The sequence below is a fragment of the Mytilus trossulus genome, chromosome 3 (genome assembly GCF_036588685.1).
Source record: "Mytilus trossulus isolate FHL-02 chromosome 3, PNRI_Mtr1.1.1.hap1, whole genome shotgun sequence".
NCBI classification, from domain to species: Eukaryota; Metazoa; Mollusca; class Bivalvia; order Mytilida; family Mytilidae; genus Mytilus; species Mytilus trossulus.
The window spans coordinates 77,694,983-77,715,672 of NC_086375.1; the positions used below are offsets into that span (position 1 = coordinate 77,694,983).

Sequence of the window (20,690 nt, forward strand, 5' to 3'; positions counted from 1 at the left end):
TGCTCAAAGATAAATTGGCGGGAAAATATCTAAAAAGGACTGTATAACACAGAGCTACGATAAAGTCAACTAGCACCCGAATAGAGTGTTTTCCTCTTCGGACGTTTACTAGACACGATGGGAGACACTGAAAAAGGTATTTATGAATGTATTTCTACACATGTCTGGTTATATTTGGAATCTGGTCGATTGTAATCGACCAATACATAGTCCAGAATGAGTGGATACGACAAAGAAATCGTTTATTTAGAAAACCAAGGACACAACAAGAACAGGATTTTCCAATTTTGATATAAAACTCAGATCGAGTAAGGAAATCACTCAAAATCCGCGTGCGTGTATACATGAAGGACTGTATACATGCGTGTATACATGAAGGACACACATCTGTGTTTACCCTAGTTCAAGTAGTTGTGCTAAAAAACCATCATAAACACTCCTTTTTATCACAGGCAAATGTGATGGTTGCCATCTAACTGGATGAAAAGCAATATTAATTATTATATGTATGTACTGGTAAATTCCTCCGTTATTTGGAGCACCCCTCAAGAGATGCGAGGGTACAGGGGAATCCCTATACACTCCCTTTTGGCATTAATAGATTTGTGTCACTAACATATTTACAACACTATTAACAAGGACAATCCCAAAGCCAACACAAAAGGACTGTTATGACACTGCAAAGTCTGTTATTATGGTGGAGGATGCTGAAGTACAGGACAGTGAGGACACTTGTAGGGAACAGACAAACCCAAGATTGATCAGCATATTGATCAGATCTCCAGGTAAAAAAAGGGTGCATTTTTCACCAACCGAGCCCCTCAAAGTAGTTGGTACCTATTCCATTCTAGTTAAAACTCTGTTTGGATACCAAACTATTCCTTACGACTAGGAATGCTTTTAACTGTAACATTATTTAATAATTGTATTGATATACATGTATACGTATTGAACTTTTTTTTCAGTTTTTGAAATTAGATGCTCTGTACAGAATTATGCATGGGGAAAACATGGATCATCAAGTGCTGTAGCACAGCTTGCTGCATCGGCTGATAAAAATTTGAAAATTGATGAAAATAAACCATATGCAGAGGTAACCTTAAAGTTTGATGACATTCAAATGAAGTTTCTATACCAGTACTTATTGAATGGGTGGGATGCTGTATTTTAATGGGTCACTATTTTGTTCCTCAATTCCATTGATGCAATAAAGCTTCCAAATAATACACCAATTGGCAAATGTTATTCAGTTTAAACAATAAAGATTAGTATATAGAGAGATTTAACATGCATCTAACTTGTATTCAAAAATAGAATGAAGATGATTTCAAACATTGGACTTCTCTACCTTTTACACACAGTCCTTATGATTACCATGATTAGGGTAAAAACTGATGAAAAGTATAAGTAAAAGTTTGCTCATAAAATTTTTATTTTTTATGTCAAACCCAATGTTTCATTTTTTATTTATTTAAACAGTATTATAGACAAATTATACTGGTTAATTAAGTTATAATTAAAAACAAAAAGGTAAGAACTGTGAAACTGACATTAATATGCCTCAATTCATGAGGAAGATTTCATAGTTCATAAATTTATTATGTGCACATGTATCTACATTTATACTGCACTCGAGAGCCGTGGTGTAGTGGTTAGTGCATCGGACTACTAGCACAAAGGTTCCTGGTTCGATTCCCGTTTGGGATGAAAATTTCAGGAACTCAATTTTCGGCTCTCCCTTGACACCATTTGCGAGTATGGTCTTGAGGAAACGATGATAGTCCGTCGGAAGGGGACAATAAATGGCTGACCCGTGTTAAGAGAGAGCCATATTTGAGCAGTCAAAATGCGTTGACCGTATATTTCTATGTCATATTACAGTTACTGACCCGATATAACTTTTTCTCATGAATATTTAAATAGAATTTGTCGAAATTATATTTAATTATTCATACAACTTCTTCAACCTGTTCTGGTTTCCAATGTAAACAACGAAGCGTTTTAACGACTCAAACTTGTTTTTTTTATACATTTTTTGGGAAAATATATTTCACTTATTATTATTTTTTGTTTGCAACTTATAAATCATTATGTTTTCTGTTAATTGTTAATATTTTAGTCTGTAAACAAACTAATTCGTTCACCATTGCTTGCGGTTTTCAACAGGTAATGATGTACATTTCATAGTGTTGTAGTGTTGTATATTTCTCCGCCTGTAAGATATGAGGCTTTTTTAAAAGGGGATTTTTCCAAATATTTATATCAAATAAATAATATTAACACACTAAACAACAATAGAAAATGTTTTTTTAGATTGCAGTATAAAGACAATAATAGTGCATTGACTTGACATATCAACGATATAAGGATTCGACCCGAAACGGGGACAATGCTCGGCACAGCCTCGCCTTTCCCCATTTCTAAGCCTCATCCTTATATCTTTGATATGTCAAGTCAATGCACTATTATTGTCTATGTATGCATCTTGCCAAAACTCTTCATATTTCGGTCGTCACACTGTCTATATCACTCTGTTCAGCTCTTAATATAATTCCGTATCATGTCTTTTGACATCAAATACGTTGACCCGGCCTTAATAACTTTGACCCCGGACATATCAGCGACGTCATAATGTTTGAACCGACGTTAATAACTTTGACCCGAACTTATCAAGTCATCTTTTGTGTTCTGGTGAAACAAAGAAAACACTTCCGAAACACGCAAATATAGCCTGATAATCGGTACATAATACACACAAAGCTGACCACCCGATCTGTACAAACATGTGTTTAAAGGTGATTTTGATTCCATCAGTGTGTGATCAGATACTATTAATACTGAGAATTATTTTTTTAACCAGCAGTTTCATTCAATATTGATTTAATGCAGTTACAGTCTATAGATTTATAACTTATTTGTTCATGTCCTGAAACCTGGAAACAACAATTAATCATGATAAAATCAGGATAAAAATTCCATGTCTGAAAAAAAATTTCATTGATAAAGAACTTTCTGCCTGTGTCACAAAAAATAAAATAAATCCACAGCCTCTTTAAGAAAATTAAATGAACAAACAAACAAGTTCCACTGGTCATATTATAGATCAAAAGAAAAGGAAAATAGAAAGTAAGAAAGAAAATCAACAAACCCTCAAGATTAAAAGATTGTTAATGATGATTCCAACAATTCATAACATACATATTATTCCCAATACATGCCCATGAATTATAAAAAATAGATTTGCATGGTACATGTACATCATTTACATCTTAGCATGATAAACCCCTGATAAATATAGATATTTAAAACATAAATCTTTTTCATTTTCTTTTGAAGAAGTATATTTTGTCATAGCGATAGTGAGTTGTTATAATTTTACTTAAAAAATCATTATTAATAAATACAATAACTTAATTCTTGACAGTTATGGATGGGAACCCATCCCAATGGACCTTCAGAGATATACAAAGATGGTCAGTGTAAAGGAAAGTTAAAGGATTGGATAAAACAGAATGCAGATTGTTTGGGTTCACAGGTCAGAGAGTATTTTAATGGGCGCCTTCCATTCTTATTCAAGGTGTTGTCTGTCAATAACTCCTTGTCGATACAGGCACATCCAAATAAGGTAAGCTGACCTTTATTTTACTGATAAATACTAATTTTATAAAATATCTTACAGCCTCTTTTTATTTTTATGACAACAAAATAAAAGCACTTTAAGTCAATGACACTTCTGCAAATTCTGTAGTTCATTAGGTTATGTATTTATTTATTGAAAAATTGAACAAATAAATAATGAAAAAAAAAGATGTATGTGTGTGTATATCCATTCTTCTGTATCACTCTTTCTGCAACATAGTGGTCCAAATTGGTTTATTTAGAAAACTTATCTGGTATTATAATATTGTTAATATATACAAGTTCATTCTGTATTTTTATTTTGTTTAATTGATGTTGTAAATGCGCACATGTTCAAGCAGAAGAGTTATCTCTTATAATGATTTAGTTAATCAATTCGGGTTCATTTAGAAAAGTTTGAACAATAATTTTGTTAATCCATACAGATTCATTCCGAAAAGTTATCTTGTATAATAATTTTTGTTAATCCACACAGGTTCATTCTGAAAAGCTACACAAAGAGAGACCAGACATCTACAAAGATCCTAATCATAAACCAGAAATGGCCATTGCTTTGACCCCATTTAAAGCAATGTGTGGATTCAGACCAATTCAAGAAGTGGCAGACTTTTTAACAAGTGAGCATCAATTGAAGATTTTAGGGTCATGTGCTTCAGAGGAAATATTTTTATGCTTTCAGTTAGACATCTTTGATAAATAACAGTGCATCAAATTAACAATTGTTATATGTTGAACTAAAAGGATTGAAATTCAAATGGAATGTTATTGACTTCAAAATATTGGTCAAGTCTGATTTTCAGCGTTGCATTACTTTACAATTGCAATTTTCAGATCAAGATAAATTATTGCTGATATCTCTTTAACATAAGGTGGTACAGAAATATTTTGCTTTCAATAATGGTTATCTGCTGGATATGACTTTCAATTTCTAGTAAACTATCTAGATATTGTATATATCTATCTGTGTCCATATCTATCATGTCTATAGAAAAAAAGCATTAAAATAAGACGTGAAAACCCAAAGTTAACCTTTTGAAAGTGCTGCACAAACATAGAAGAGTTCTGGCCAACACACTAACATCATACTTAAATTTTGCAATTGGGTAATTTAATAAGCAACAGCCAACAGTAAAAGTTTGGTGTAAGTAAGTATTCAGACAGTACAGTATTCCTGAAGTTGTATTTATTGAACTGTCCTTTACAATCATGGCAATTGCTAATAACAGTTACATTTATTTGTAGAAATAGAACCATTTAGAACAGCAGTTGGTAGTAAGAATGCCATTAAGTTAATAACAGCAAGTAAAACTAATGACATGCCACTACACAGAGAAGCTATGAAATACTGCTTTACAGGACTAATGCAACAAGGAACAGATATTGTAAAGAGGGAATTAAAGAAGTTATTTATGCTTGTTGAACAATTCAGTAAGATCATATAATAGCATGTTAAAAAAATACTTTAGTTGAATTACCAAGAATATGAGAGATCTTTTCTTACCGCATAGACTCGAAGATTTTTAAAGTTTTCAATGACGGCACATAATAAAGCTTAAACGTTTTTTGTGTCCTCTTTAAATCTTGGAACTGTAGTCGCCCTATGTCCCCCTTGGGACGAAGTGGATTAAGTCAAGTTAAATCTTGGAAGAGTGCATATATACTATTTTGTCCATTTGTATATATGTCAGAAGTGAATTATGTTCAGGCATCTTTTATTTAATTACTCCAACACACATCTTTCTACCATGAGAAAACAATAACAACTGAAGCAAATTAAATAGCACAATATTCAATAATCAATTTACTAACATCTGGTCAGGCAATAAAAATTTCCCTGAAAAATATTTGAGAAATATCTGGCACATAAATATTATGTAGAAAAATTGGTAAAAATTGTCTCATATTTCGTCAAACAATTGACACTACTTGTCTGACTGAACTGAAATTTGTCTGACATGGTAGGCAATCAGGAATATTTCAGGATAAAAACAAAAAAACAATCAGTAAGAGAGCTGTTTACTTGGGACAGTCCTATAGATTTGAAGCAGGATTACATTGCTTTGGGTTTTAAATTAAAGATTGCAGTCTTACTATCATAACCCTAATGTGTCAGGTCTATTAATAATTATCAATTCCCAGATTTTATTATTACTTTTGATATACACGTGACAAAACCTAGTGCATTGAGTACATTCTAGCTATGAGCATTTCTGAGATATATCAGACAAGAGTTATCTTCCTTTATTCATTATTGTAGTTGAATTTACTGTTTCATTTCAAATTCATAGTATTGCCTTCTAATGTCTAATACAATGCAATGTTAAGTTTTAGTTTCCTCTACAAAATTAATGGAATCAATGCCTTCAGTTTTCACTTGCACTTTTTAGATCCTATCTCACTCTCTTTGGAAGGAAAGGAAATTGTCCTTCTATGTTCAATATTTTGGGGAAATATGGGTGAGAAATTCAATTGATTCTTTTTTTGTAGACACAGAGGGCAAGGATGCAAGTATTTTGATACCAGATATGTTACAGAAACTAAATACAGAATTTCCTGGAGATGTTGGTATTTTTGCTATTTACTTCCTCAACATTATAACTCTGAAGCCAGGAGAAGCCATCTTTCTTGAGGCTGATTATCCTCATGCTTATTTATCAGGAGGTAATGAAAGACTTTGTATAACATTTACTGATTGTTTTAACTTTTAATTAAAATAAGTCATATGTGGTACCTGCACTACATCAATCAGCAAACCTTGCGTTCTGACATGTGTGTAGAAACATGGTATCACACACTATGCAATGGTAGAATCTATTTCAAAATATAAAATAATCTGTCACTCTAAGTTTTTCCCTATTACATTGATGGTGATTGGTTATTATTTTAAGCTTGCTAACTAAAAGTTCTTCTTTTAAGAATTATTTATTTTTCATTTACAGATTGTATGGAATGTATGGCATGTTCTGATAATGTAGTGAGAGCAGGACTTACACCAAAGTTTAGAGATGTTCATACACTGTGTGAAATGTTAGATTATACTGGCCGTCAAATATCCAGAACAAAACTAAAACCATCAAAAGTAGATAATTCCCAACCAGGAATAGAGGAGATCCACTTTACACCACCTATATATGATTTTGCAGTCAATGTTATAGAGGTAAACTCCTGTTATCTAGAAGTATTTTATAATGGAGTTAAATTTGTACCAAAGAAAATAAGAATTATACCAGTTTAAATTCTCCTAAACAAAGCTAAATTTTTCTTAGTCCTTTTGATAACCTTTCATAGAACATTATTTCTTTTTTAAATGATCACATGGCTAGTTATGGTCAAGACACATGATTGATGTTGTCCATCACAAAGGTATTAACAGATTGAAGGAAAAAATTACCTTGGTTGAGATTCTTTGATTCAAACATTGTTCCTGTCTGTTAATTTTTTTTTTTTGGTAAGTTGTATTGCTATAAGACATGTAAGACATGCCATTGGTTTTCTGATTAGAATTGTAGGTTTTGCCCATTGTTACAAAATGAACAAATGTTGTTTTCAAAGTCTTTCTTTTACCATACCTGCCAACTTTCACGATTTAGGCGTGTACTACACGAACACGATTTGGTGAAAATCTACACGAAAAATATTGTTGTTCCCAATTTTGAACTGTGTCCAATGGAGGAAAATCGTGTTCAGCCAATCAAATTGCGTGTTTCTCATGATCAAATTAATCAGCCAATCAAAAACGTTTTCTCTCAAGATTATTTTAACATGCTAGATATTAAACTTGTGTTGTATTCCCCTGTTTGTTGGTCAGAATTGTAAAAACGTGAACATGGCAAATGATTTTTCAACTGCAAGGAGGTTCTTACACAGAATAAGAATAAAAGCATGGCTGATTGACAAACTTCAATGATGCAGTACTACCATGAAGATAATAAATAGTAGTTTATTCACTAATTTATTGACATTACATTTACACTTGCTGTAACATAATTTTATTTATGTATTTAATCATTTAAAGTATAATGTACTATTCATTATTTTTCACATGGACCCCCCTCCCCCATCAACATGAGGAATCCCTTAAATGAGGGACTACCCTTAGTCAAGGGTCACTCTTGTAAAAAATAAAATAGAAAAATGTAGATTTATTAACTTAAAAATGGGAAATTCTGATATTATATTTGGAACAGCTTTTCTAAATGAAGAGTCCTATTATTTTGAATAATAAAGAAGATATAAGGCCAAGAACATATCAAAATTCTTGGACATGTGTTGACCATATAATACCAGATAGATCATAAGATGTATAGTTCTTTAAGAAAAGTTTCTTCAAATAATATGAATGTGTGCTCATTTGTACTTAAGAAAGTGGTGTTTAATGTCCTAACATTGAGGGGGGGAGGGGGTCCCTAGGTGTTGTCCCTAACCTGATAAAGGTCTTTCTTTGTGTATAATTTTAAATTGGAAAAGTCAACAACTATTTAGTATCCTTAGTTACACATGAAAATAATTCCTGGTCTTACAGCTACATGTTCATATGTTCTGCTGATATAATAACTAGAATCATGCAAATAAACTTAAGAAAAAGGCATGTAAGCTCATCTTACAAATATGACAGTTTTTGTAGACTACAAAACCGCACACGCAAAAAAGTCGTCACAAAGAATTGTAACCTTTGAAATTGTTGTCACGCTAAAACCCCCATGGGCATTTTCAAAAGTTGGCAGGTATGTTTTACAGGGAGGCAAAAATGGTGTCCATATTAAAAAAAGATTAATTTCATGGATTGTCAATTATTCCAAATTATAATCATCACTTATTACTATATTTTACTATGATGGTGGTCCAACTTAGAACTTTTGAATGCCTTGAAGGATATATTAACAATAGTTGATATTATTGTTGACCACCACCAGAAGTTTGTTGAAAATTAGGTTGAAATGTCTGGTTTTTTTTGGAAAGATTAGAACTTGTTCTAAATCTTTACTTAGGCACCACCCTCCCTAACAACAGGACAGGTTAGCTACTGTTACTAAATGTATTCACACTAAAATATAGTTCCCTATGGGTCTCATGTATGTGCACATAATACACATATAAACTGAAAAAAATGGATATATTATTAGAGCAGTTCATTCAAGAATGTATGTCATTAAGGTGTGTTGATGTGCAGGTTTTTTTAATAAAATTTAGATTAGGTAAGTGGGTATTGATTCAACTAGTATGATTGACAACTGTCATTATCAAACAATCTAAACAATCAGAGACAAGGTGGACCTTTAATTACAATTCCCCACCTTCTAAACTGCTAATCAAACTGACCACATTACCTATCAACCTCAGTCTTACATAATTATACAGACCACTCCTATATGCATCTAATTCTTAATACACAAGTATTTGACCTCATAATTAAATACACTGATGTGTATATTAGATGTTTGATGTAAGGATGATAGATTTATTTATTGCAAATTACTTTTGATCTACATTACATAAAGTGATTCTGTAAATTATATCTGAAAGATAAATGATTAATGGATTAACAAGATCTTAAAAAAATGAAATATGAATATAAATATGAATATATAAAAGGTATTCAAGTATGGCCTATAATGTACTTGATAAATTTCCAATAATCATCTGTAATTAATTAACAATTTAGATTAGTGCACTTTTTTTTATCAGGAATAAGCTTGAAACAGTTTTAAAATTTTAAAACTTTTAATTATAACAAACCATTGTTTATTAGTTTATTTCCCATCAATCATTATGTCTATTTTAGTCATTTGAATTTTTATTAGAAATAAATATAGATTTTTGCAATCAAGAAAGAATCCACATTTCAATAAAATAAGTTTTTTTTGATTGGTTTACGTTGAAAAATAAAATTGAAAATGCCCTGTGTTGAAAAATACTTTAAAATTTGATCAAAAGACACTCTTAAAATTTTAATCTTCAATGCCATATAACCTCTGTTTCAACTTACAAAATGCCCTTCAACAACATTTTTAGATTATTTTTGTTGGCACTTTAAAGCTTTTATCTGCTGGTCTAAATTTATGTCTTACAAGGATAGTTGGTAGCATTTACTAGAAGAATTTTTGCATTTTTTTTTTTTTGAAACATGTTCAGAAACGGCAACATAATTTCGATTAGATATAAACTGCAGTTTAAATGAAATTGTGCAAATTTAGAGACCCATATTATTTAATTTGAGCTCATTTTATCCTCATACTGGAAAAGCAAGTTTCCTTCTAAAGACTTGCTGTAAATGCAATAATGCTTTATAAATGTTCATTTTTCAACACCATATCTTAATATGAAATAATGCAAACTACTGTTCTAATCTTTCCATGAGTGATATCCATCACTTTGATTTAGAATGTCAGTAAATTGTATATAAATATGAGTACAGGCTTGTATTATTTGGTTAAGCAACCAACAATCAATGGTATTATTTGGAAGCTTTGCTCTTTTATGGTTTCATTGTTCAAATGTTTACAAGACTTTGTTATTGCAGGTATCAAGTGGATGTACTAAAGCAACCCTGCGACCTTTAGACAGTGCTAGTATTGTTATAGTACAGAGTGGTGAAGGCATTGCCACTAATTCTACATTAAGCTCACCTCTTGGTGTCCGGGCAGGATCTACCCTGTTTATATCTGCTAATGAGACAGTAAATCTAGATATACACTCACAAGGAATGTTGATATTCAGAGCATTAGCTGGTCTTTAACCAATATTTCAGGGAATTTTAACAATAGAGGGCTTTATATGATTATTTTGGGCTTATTTTTTGTTAGTTTTGATAAAAGCATAGGTGTCAGCTTTCCAGATTCAGTGGCCTGACTGGGAGTCTTTCAATATATTTTTAAGAATTTAAAAAATATTCCTTTGAAGTAAGGCCTCTTGAAATGAAAATCTATTTTCTCTCAAACGTTAATTTAAAAATAAAATGACAAATTGTTTATGAATAACTGTTGGATTATATGATTATATGATTTACAGCCCCCAAACTACCAGACATGTTGCTTTAGCTGAGGAACCAGTGATTTGAATCAGGTTCCATGGGAAATTCAGACAAAACACATCGATCATTAAACTGCAAAAATTTGATCAGATATGGAAAACAATGTGACAAAGATTCAATTAAAAATCTCACCCTGTTCCCCATGTTAAAATATGGAAAGTTGACACTTGATTTGTAGCCATTCTTTTAAGTTACAAATTGTACCTCAGTCTTATATCTTATATAATGGGATTGATTGAATTGTTATTTTATGTGATGTAACGTCCAAGACCCTACAATTATATTATTCATGCTGAAACCAATTTCAATCTGGAGAAAACTACATTTTCATGGGAAACTTTGGATCATTTGATTCTCTTATCAGTGTTTTGCCCAGGTTTGCAATTGATTGGTGAATATCACTCATTGAATCATTTATTTTATTGAAAATCCAGTCAGTGGGTGATTTTATTTCTCAGCAGCAAACAGGTTGGAAGTAATCATTGAAATGTGATATAATAATATTATTGGGGGAATAATATCCCAAATAGGATATTTATTTACTGTACATTTTTTTTCGTTTTCATTTTAGGGACAATATTACAATGCATATTATCTGGATCAGTGCTAGGACTTTTTGGTGAAAGACTTTCTTTTAAGACTTTTTATAAATTGATCCTATACACCTAATCGCTATTTATTCCATTCTGGATAAGTTCTAAAATTACACAACTTTTTCATCCAATTGAAGCAATCTGTGACCCTGTTTAAACAATGCACCATTCATGATATCTCTCTATCAAATGGTCGCTTTCTAAAGTATTTCCTCCCTCAGCTCACTACTGATGACCTCTATTTTCGGCTGCATGACCCAAACAGGAAGTTGTGTAAATGGCTGTTTTTCTCGGATTGAACTAAATAGCGATAAGATGAATTTCTCAGTGTATTGAAAACTTTTTTTAGATTTGGTTTTAACGTTCCAATTGGGTGATTGGTTTTCAATCATGTAGATGCGATAATGTTTAATATATATATTAAATTATCAGGAGAAATATCACTTTGACAAGTGATTTTAATATTTGTTTTAAGTTAAAATTTATCATATTTTACACCTCTGAAGCAGACACTCAACTCATAAACGTATGCTTGCTAGCCTGTTGCTCCATACATTTTGGAAATTTTAACACAAAATTGTATTTTTTTAAACAATTTTGAAAAAATGTGTGATAAATGCAAAATTTGGCCTGGGCAGAACACTGCCATAGGTGTGAGTAACATGTTTTATTAACAACAATTTAAAATGTTTGCATGGATTGTTTGGACATTTAAAGGATTGTATAATGTATTTTCTGTTTTATTTGACATTTTTGTCAGGTTGTTCATATGTCATTTGTTCAATATCTTGTGATTTGAACTTTGTTTATATTTAAGATTGCCACATCCATGTAACTAAGTAATATTGGCAGCTTTGGTGCATTTTATGTAATTTTTTTTAATCTATATGTAAAATACTCTTTGATTTTCTCAGATTAAATCTTAAATTTTGAGTTAATATGAGATATGTTTGATATTCCTTATCAGCCTAATTAATTGAGTGATTAAGTTTGATTTTCTATTTGATTTTCTATTTGTCATAAAATTAGAATATGTTCCTTTTTATGATAAGAGTATTGCAAAAGCTTTAAAATATAAAATATTTTTAAACTTAAAATATTACTTGTTTAAGTTTCATCTTTAAAAATTTTTCTAGGGTGATGTTTGTTATGGTTTACATATTACTTACTTTTTACAGAAGGGGACTACCAAAGTTTCATATGAAATAAGTTTTGTCTACATTTGTAAGTTTTTCCTACAGATAATGAGCTTATATTAGGTTGTATTATGAGTAGTTGCACATCTTATGAGTTAATTTTTTGTTTACCATGGGACTTTACTTTAAGGCTTCTAATTTGTTGTTTCAAGTTTTATTACTTCTTAGTAAAATGAAGTCTGGTAAGAATCATTATCAGTAAATCAGCTAACCTCTGTCTTAATTCTTCGGTAGTGTTAATCAGACTTTTCACTGAAAATACAATCAAATTTTTTTCCAGTTTGGGTGATCCTAAACTTTTCTTTTTGTTTAAGAAAGATACCAACAAATGGAATGTTACAACTTTATAACAGTATGATAAATAATCAATAGTTTTATTCATACTATGCACTTAGTTGTGTAAATCCTAATTTAGATGATCTTCATGCATGATATATAGCTGTTATAGATGTAATGATTCAACTTTAACTTTTGAATTACACCCTAATGAATTGATCTGTAAATTAAACATCAAAGTTAAAACTCAATTATATTCGTACGGTTTTAAATAAAGATGTATCTCTAAAATGTCAAATTAAGTGGGAGGAAATATATGGACAAATTTACCTTGGAAAAATATGTGGTCGGGACTAAAATTTTTGAAAATTGAAAATAAAGTAAAAGAATTTCAATGGAAATCCTTGCACAATATTTTATATACTGAAGAAAGATTAAAAAATATGAAGATATCAGATGGAAAATGCCACATTTGTCAAAATGACAATAATATAGAAACCCTGCAACACTTATTTTTCAGTTGTAGTACATCACAGTTAATTTTAAAAAAGCTCCAAAAAATACTTATTAAGTCAAAAATAGGAATAAGTAATCCTTTTGGTGAAAAGGAGGTTCTATTGGGTATAAACACAGAACAACTAAAATATGATAATTTTTTAAACATAATAATCATATATTTTAAATGGACACTATGGAAAATTAGGAATTCAATAAAATTTAATAAAACGCCTAAAACACCACAAGATATTTATAAAATCTGGAAACAAAACTTGAAATATAATCTAAAATTTGTTCTTCTTTTGAAAGGCGTTGATATCATTGATAAGACAAAATTGGAGTCTGTAATAATGAAAATTTAGACATTTTTTATACAGCTTGAGTCAAAGTACATTTTTTATGGTTTATAGTATTAGAATAATAATTGTGTCAAAAACAAATGATAAAAAAAGTATTAGCCTATCATGGTTATTGTAGTAAATGCACATCTTTTATGTGGGTATCTTATAATTATTTACTTACTATTTTGAAATTTAAGTGTAGAACTGTTAGATGCTTCTAACATTATATGGATATTATATTTTTTACACTAAATGTATTCCAAGGTTAAAAGTGGATAACTTTTTTTTTATTGCCTTCTATTTCCCCTGGATAGATGGTTTCTTTTTGTAAACAGGGACCCTTAGCCTGATCCTGGACGACTAAGGTAATTGTACACAGGAAATATTTAGAAATTAAAACGTTTGTATGTCTTAAAAAAAACAAAAAAACATTGGAGAAGAATGATTAAGGAATAAGATGTATTTTTTCAGTATTTTTTCAATGAATAAGACTAAATATGAATATATTTAAAAAAAAAATGAAATGCAGTATGTTTTACCTACACAATCAGTGCCATAATCATGTTCAATTAATCTATTATTGATGTTACAATTATAGATGAATTTCTCAAAACAGTATTCAGGAAAATTTCAATCTGAGCAAGCTACATTAAAAGGAGTAAGTTCAGTAAGTGCCATATTTGGCCCCATTTATAAAGTTCATGGTTACAAGACAATTATTGTTTTAAATTGCCTCAAAGACATGTGAGAAAGTTAAACAGAGCTGTTTTTGTCAAAGTTTAATTCTAACACGTTGATTTTTACATCCCAAGAAGGTCAAGATAAGGGATTTTGGTGAAACTTGACAAAATCAGCTGGATTTCAACCAAATAAAGGACCAGGAAATATAGAGCGCAGGCATCGACAAGCTTAATATTCAAATAAGAATTGTTCAATGTCTTCACAAACATTATTTTCAAAGATCTTTGCTGTCAACGTATGCGCTCTATGTTTCCTGTCAAATAATCTTTGGAAATTTACCCATTTTCATTGATTTTTTCGTGAAAAATCAAAATGAGTACAACTTGTGACGTCATAATCAAACGCAGAAACGTAAAATTTTCAACAACATGGCTTATATAGTATCTTGTCAATGCATTAGCTATAATTTATCGTGATGTTGGTAAATAAATTCGAGTATGAAATTAACGCTAAAAAAGGAGGCCATTTTAAGACCTTATCGAATATACTCCTTTACGTTTTTTTTTCTCATGATATTTCTTTTAAGGTGTCAAGTATTTGTATATTTGAACATAGGAAAAGGTATTAATCTAAAAAATTTATAAAAGAAGATGGAAAAAATAATTACTTACTTCTTTTTGTTAATTTTTTTGTAAGGAAACTTTATTTTGTGATTTCTTCAGTTTCCAAACATTTATTGCTCAAACTTTTTAATTACAATGTACTATGAACATATGGATAAACATATTAAAATTACAATTATAAGAAATTTTTTATGTGATTAAGTGATGCAGATTAAGTGATGCAGATTAAGTATATTTGTCTTTCAAAAGATATATAAAAGTGTTTTATTAGAAAAATAATGTCAACCACCTTACAATGTAAGGCTAAACATAAATGAAATTATGCAAACACATCTTATAAAATTTGTGCCAGTGAACTTGATCACTTTAAGTGTTTTAACCATGAAAATGTACATTTTTGTCTTTATAAAGTTATGTACTACTGTGAAAGGGAACTTCAGATTTGCTGGGCAGACGCTTTTAGTGCGATTATATTTAGAATTTATATGATACCAACTGAACATGGAATTTTTTGTAGGTATTCCTCAGCTTTTGTATTAAGGAATGATAAGATATTTGATCTTGAACTTTGTAATTATGTTTTGTACCATGTTCCCTATTTTCAGAGAACACGTTTTTAGAATAACTTTTCTCTCAATATATGATAATAAGTAGATGTATTTTTTTTCATGACAAACCTGCAATTCCTAGTTGCCTAAACCTTCAAAAAGTCATGCCAATATTGCATTTTATCGGAACTTTGTACATTTTATTTTTGTGAACACAACATATATCTGTATTTGTTCCAAATAGAGGTTAGATTAAAAAGATACTGGTAAAAAGATTGTTATTTGATTTGAAATATTTCACATCTAGATTTGCAAAATAGTATCAATTAAATGTTAAAATATTGTTTTATTATTATTATATCCATCTCTCAGAGTAAGAGTAGTGATAACTTTTACCTTATCCAATCAAATGTCTTTTACACTTTTCTTAGCTTCATAATTATTTAGCAGCTTGAAGAGAGTGAAGAGTTATTGATTCCATTACTGCTTAAACTGTAACACTTTTACCATAAAGTTTTGTAAAAAAATTATATCCTAGAATGAAAAGCTGATAAACCAGGTTCAATCCACCATTTTCTATATTAGAAAATGCCTGTACCAAGTTACACTTCTATTTTATTCAAAGGTCTAAACATAGTGCTGTGCTGCATATTTTCAACATTTATATGCCTTGAACTTCTAAAAGTTAAAACCAGTTCTGAAGATCTGTATTACCCTTCCATTCACTTTAAGTATTCCTCAGAAATTAATTTACACCGCTACTATATGTATCTTTACTGGTAACATTCCTCCAAATAATGTCTTTATGTGGGAACCAGTACATAAACAAAAGAAAATATCTAAGAATATTATATATCTCGACAAAAGATGCAAAGTGAAACATATAAATCTGTTTTAGCGCTCTGGACTAACATTAAGTAAAGTAACTTCTTAAGGGTTCATAACCCTTAGATGACGTAATTTTACCATTTGTTTTCAATTTTGTCTTATATCTTGAAACATTAAATATAGATAGAAACTTAGATAAGAAATAAAAAGCAAGACAAGATCTATAAGTAAGTCAGGATGACAGAAATTGTATCGTTATTGCTCATTGATGGTGATTTTTGTTTTTTGTTCTATTATCTTAAAAGATATCATATAAGACACTTTTATAGCAAAAATATTAAGCAAGAAAAATCTGAAAATAAGTAAGTATGGCCAAAATCATTCAACGACACCTTATTGGAGTTTTAAAATGTCTGATAATGACGTTTTTGTTCCATTTTTTTGCTATTTTGCTACTTGGACTTGCAACTCAATACTTATGTTGATAGAATAGAAGGACCAGACTGCAAATAAGTTAAATGGCCGAAATCGTCATTTGACGCAATATATGTGTTGTTGCTCTTTAATAACGATTTTTACCCATTTTCAATATTTTGCGTATAATTTTGAAAACTCTTACAGATATATAACCTAACATTTCACTTACTAGGTATAAAAGAAGTTTGTAATTTCAAGAAACGATCTTTGAGAAGAAAAAGTTGACAATTTTCCTGTGACAAGAAGGAGTGAGCATATAAAGGTGGCAATACACACAAATAAGTATAGAAAGACTGACAACAGTAGGAAAAATCCATATTCCAAACAGACTAACAACACAGAAATTAAAGTTAGAACAAGAACACCTAAACAAACACAGAAGATCGGGTGCTCAGGATCACCAGTTCTACCAATATTGGTAAAAATCTTTTTCATAACTCAAAAAGATAAAGTCCGAAAAAGACGTAAGCGAAGTTTGTCTACTGTTATCGCAGTTTGACCTTGACCCTTTGACATATCGACTCGAGAATCGTTTGGTTTAGTGACATTGTCATAATAATTTGTTGACGAATGAACTTTTATAGAAACCAAAATATAATCCAATCCATTATCAATTACTGCTGTGACCTCCACTTGGCATAGTGACCTCAAAATCAATAGAGACCGTCATCTAATGCGTCTATTCATAGGGAAATGCCTGTGCCAAATCAGGAATATGACAGTTATTCATTCGTTTTATGTGTTTGAGCATTTGTTTTTATTAAGGGACTTTCCTTTTTTAATTTTCCTTGGAGTTCAGTATTTTTGTGATTTTACTTTTTTCCAAAGTAAGGGTGATATTATTTGGACTTATATGCTGAGATATCGCAATACATTTAATTCATGCATGGGACTTTCCCATTGAAAGTTTGATAAGGATATTATGAATGGCTCAAAAGATTTTACCCAGAACCTTAAAAGTTGACACTGTAACAACCGGACAGCAATCATTATTTTAAGTCTACAAGGCTTTGAAGCAAGCTTAATTTTATCTGCATTTTTATTTAAGATAGATTTACAGTTACTTTTGTTTTGTTTTGTTGATAAAACAAGATAAAAATGTGGAAAGAGGTTTATTGAAGCATTTTGTTAGTTTCATTCTAAGCGCAGTTATATACATAGGCCTTCAATTGAAATTGAACATAAAAAAAGGTCTCACTGTGACTTATAGACGAAGAACAACAGTAAGATCATTGTTATTTTGTTTTTTGATTGTTTTTTGCTGTTAATGTACTGATTTTGTGTCATTGTTGGATACCCAGTATCCTATGTTTTTTCTATCCTCTTAAATGTCCAGTATTTACTCTTCAGTATCTCATTGGATTATATCCTAGGTTTGTGATTAAACTGTTAACGTCAAGTTCCGTTATCAAGTAGTTTATATGAATATGCTTTTTGCACACAAGCGATAATACATGAAATGTGTTTGCTTGACAACAACATAACTATCTTGGAGATTAAACATTTGAGTTAAGAAACGCTTTTTTCAAAAATTCTGAGTTGTATCAACGACCACACAACCTAACCCATTCGATTAGAGTATTTTCGTCTTCATATACCTAGAATAATCATCAACCGAATCCATTAGTCATTAAAAGTTGTGTTTCAAATTTATGAGTTAGACTCATGATGTTTCGCATTTTTTACGAGCTTATTTATCGAAAAAGTTTGTTGACAATGCAAAGATCATCGTTAATTAATTGGCCAACCTGATTATACCTTCACGGAGAGAAGGTTAAGTCGGCAATATGAAGATTATGCATTAAATATTTGAAGTTCAAAGTTAAGTCGCAATATGTATAAGTGATGATTGGAATAGTTTTTTCTTTAAAGTTACTTGAAGTATGTTTTTTCCCGATTTGGCTGATGTTTGTAAGATAGAGAATGTATAAACATTAAATACTTAATATGCATTTGATTCTGCGCCTTATATCAATCCACTGATATACTATATTGCAAATGTCGTCACTGTTTGGGCTTTAAAATGATTTATATGAGCGGCTCGTACAGATGAAAAAAAGAGTTTGACATACGAGAGTAAAGGTCGTATCGTTGGCGAGTAAGCTTACTAAGTTCACATTTGAGACGGAAACGGTCAATCCTTTTAGAAATGCGGAGTTCTGTTTGCTTTGATATATCATCAGATACTAGCTATGCTGTCTAAACAATAATGCAAAAAGAACTGAGAATGTTCCTAGAAGAAATATACAAGTTACAACTATAACTGGTAGAAGTATTCCAAAGCCTCTTCTTTGAACGTGGATGTTTGTTATAGTATTGTTCACATGTGGTTTGTCTTCCTCGAATGTTTGACCGGTTTCCGGATGATTGTATATGACAGTTCTCTTTGGATGCTCAAACGTTGATTTGTCAATTTTTGGTCTCGCTTTCCGAGCTTGTCTTATAGATAGTGTCAGAACCAGTTCTGTGTCTGTGTCATATAAATGTTTAATTCCAGATGGTCTGTGAGTTTTGAATTTTAGTTTGCTAAGATCTGGTCTTTTATGTTCTTTTCTTGTTAATCTTACAGACTGAAAAATAAAGTCAAATTGAGTAAGACATGTATGTAGTTGGATAAAAGTTTCCTGAACAAATTAAAAAAAATTTGAAGTTATTTCTATAATATTAACCAATGAAATATATGAATTAATATTATGCAGGTTACATATTTGTCAAATGGCGATCACACACCTTTCATGAATATTACAAGAAACCAGAATACAAGTATTCGGAATTGCATTTGGCCATGTAATATATAGTTCTACATAGCTTTTATTCTTGCAGATAGTAGTACAAAAGACTAGATTGCATTTACAAATAGCTTTGCATACTATATTTTTTATATTTTTTTTAAATGAAGTTATTGCCAATTTAGTTTCTGTGTTATTGATATATAAAATCTAAAAGAGGTAATTGAATAATATTTATTTCTATATACATCATCAAAGAGTAAATGTCATACAAAGAAACTAGTCATCACTTGCAAACCTCAAATTTCGAACCCATTCAGTATCCAAATCACGCGATTATTTTCTGAAATAAGTTTATTTTCTAAAAAACATATATTGATGTGTGTTTCATAAATAGAGAAGTGGTAGGTCCAATTCTGAAACAGTGATCACCTAAAATCACCAAATGCAAAACCCACCAAAGAGTGTAAAAATATAAGCTATACAAAAGTAAAAAAAAATAATCCTGTACAAATTTAACTTTAAAATCTGCTGTTACTTGAACATGTTATTGTTAGTTCGGCTGTTATTGGTTGGGTTGTTTTCCCTTTGACACATTCCCCATTTTCATTCTCGATTGTATTTACCTTTGATTTTCTGTTATGTTCCACCATCAAGTCTTTATACTTATCTGTCATTATTTCCGAGGACGACGATTCAAAACAACAACGACAATAACTTGGGTCGCCAATATGGTTTCCAGGCATTCCTCTTATGAATTCTTTCCAAGAAGTGTCAGCTGAAGAATTCATAGGACGTTGATCTTACTTCTTATATTGTAGGCTGTATATTTAAGGTTTGGTCAATTCATGAGATTATATCATTCAATATAAAGGATTGACACGTTTCTTAATATACCAGTAAGTAATAAAATATGTTAAGTGACTGTAAAAACACGTGTTTTTGTCAATATGGTGTCTAGAACGATATGTATAGTATATAACCGAAGTTGTTATTCTTGAATATCTATTGCTTGTCTTTTCCCCCCAGGTAAATTCTTTATGCATAGAAATGCGTTATTGAACAAAATGAGAATCATATTTTATTTCAAATAAACTAAATTTAATGTCTTTTGAAATATTCCAAAATAGCTCATCATAGATACCATGATTGAAATTTGGTATTTGCTTCCAGGCACGCATTTTTTCTATCTACAAGAGACTCTTAAGTGACCCTCGAATAAAAAAGTTAA

At 30.5% G+C, this 20,690-nt stretch overlaps 1 protein-coding gene across 2 annotated transcripts; it reads left to right on the forward strand.

Moving 5' to 3' along the window:
• Nucleotides 1-15,767, forward strand: LOC134712493 (mannose-6-phosphate isomerase-like). 2 transcript variants are annotated; one of them, XM_063574094.1, is made up of 8 exons: nucleotides 1-136; nucleotides 966-1,093; nucleotides 3,425-3,625; nucleotides 4,115-4,256; nucleotides 4,882-5,067; nucleotides 6,127-6,300; nucleotides 6,579-6,796; nucleotides 10,160-15,767. In XM_063574094.1, exons 1-8 carry the CDS (start codon nucleotides 118-120, stop codon nucleotides 10,373-10,375), a joined length of 1,284 nt encoding a protein of 427 aa, XP_063430164.1. In that variant the 5' UTR covers nucleotides 1-117; the 3' UTR covers nucleotides 10,376-15,767. The 2 variants fall into 2 exon arrangements, with proteins under 2 accessions (XP_063430164.1, XP_063430165.1); XM_063574095.1 differs by lacking the exon at nucleotides 1-136 and adding an exon at nucleotides 489-506.
• The last annotated feature ends 4,923 nt before the right edge of the window (nucleotides 15,768-20,690 follow it).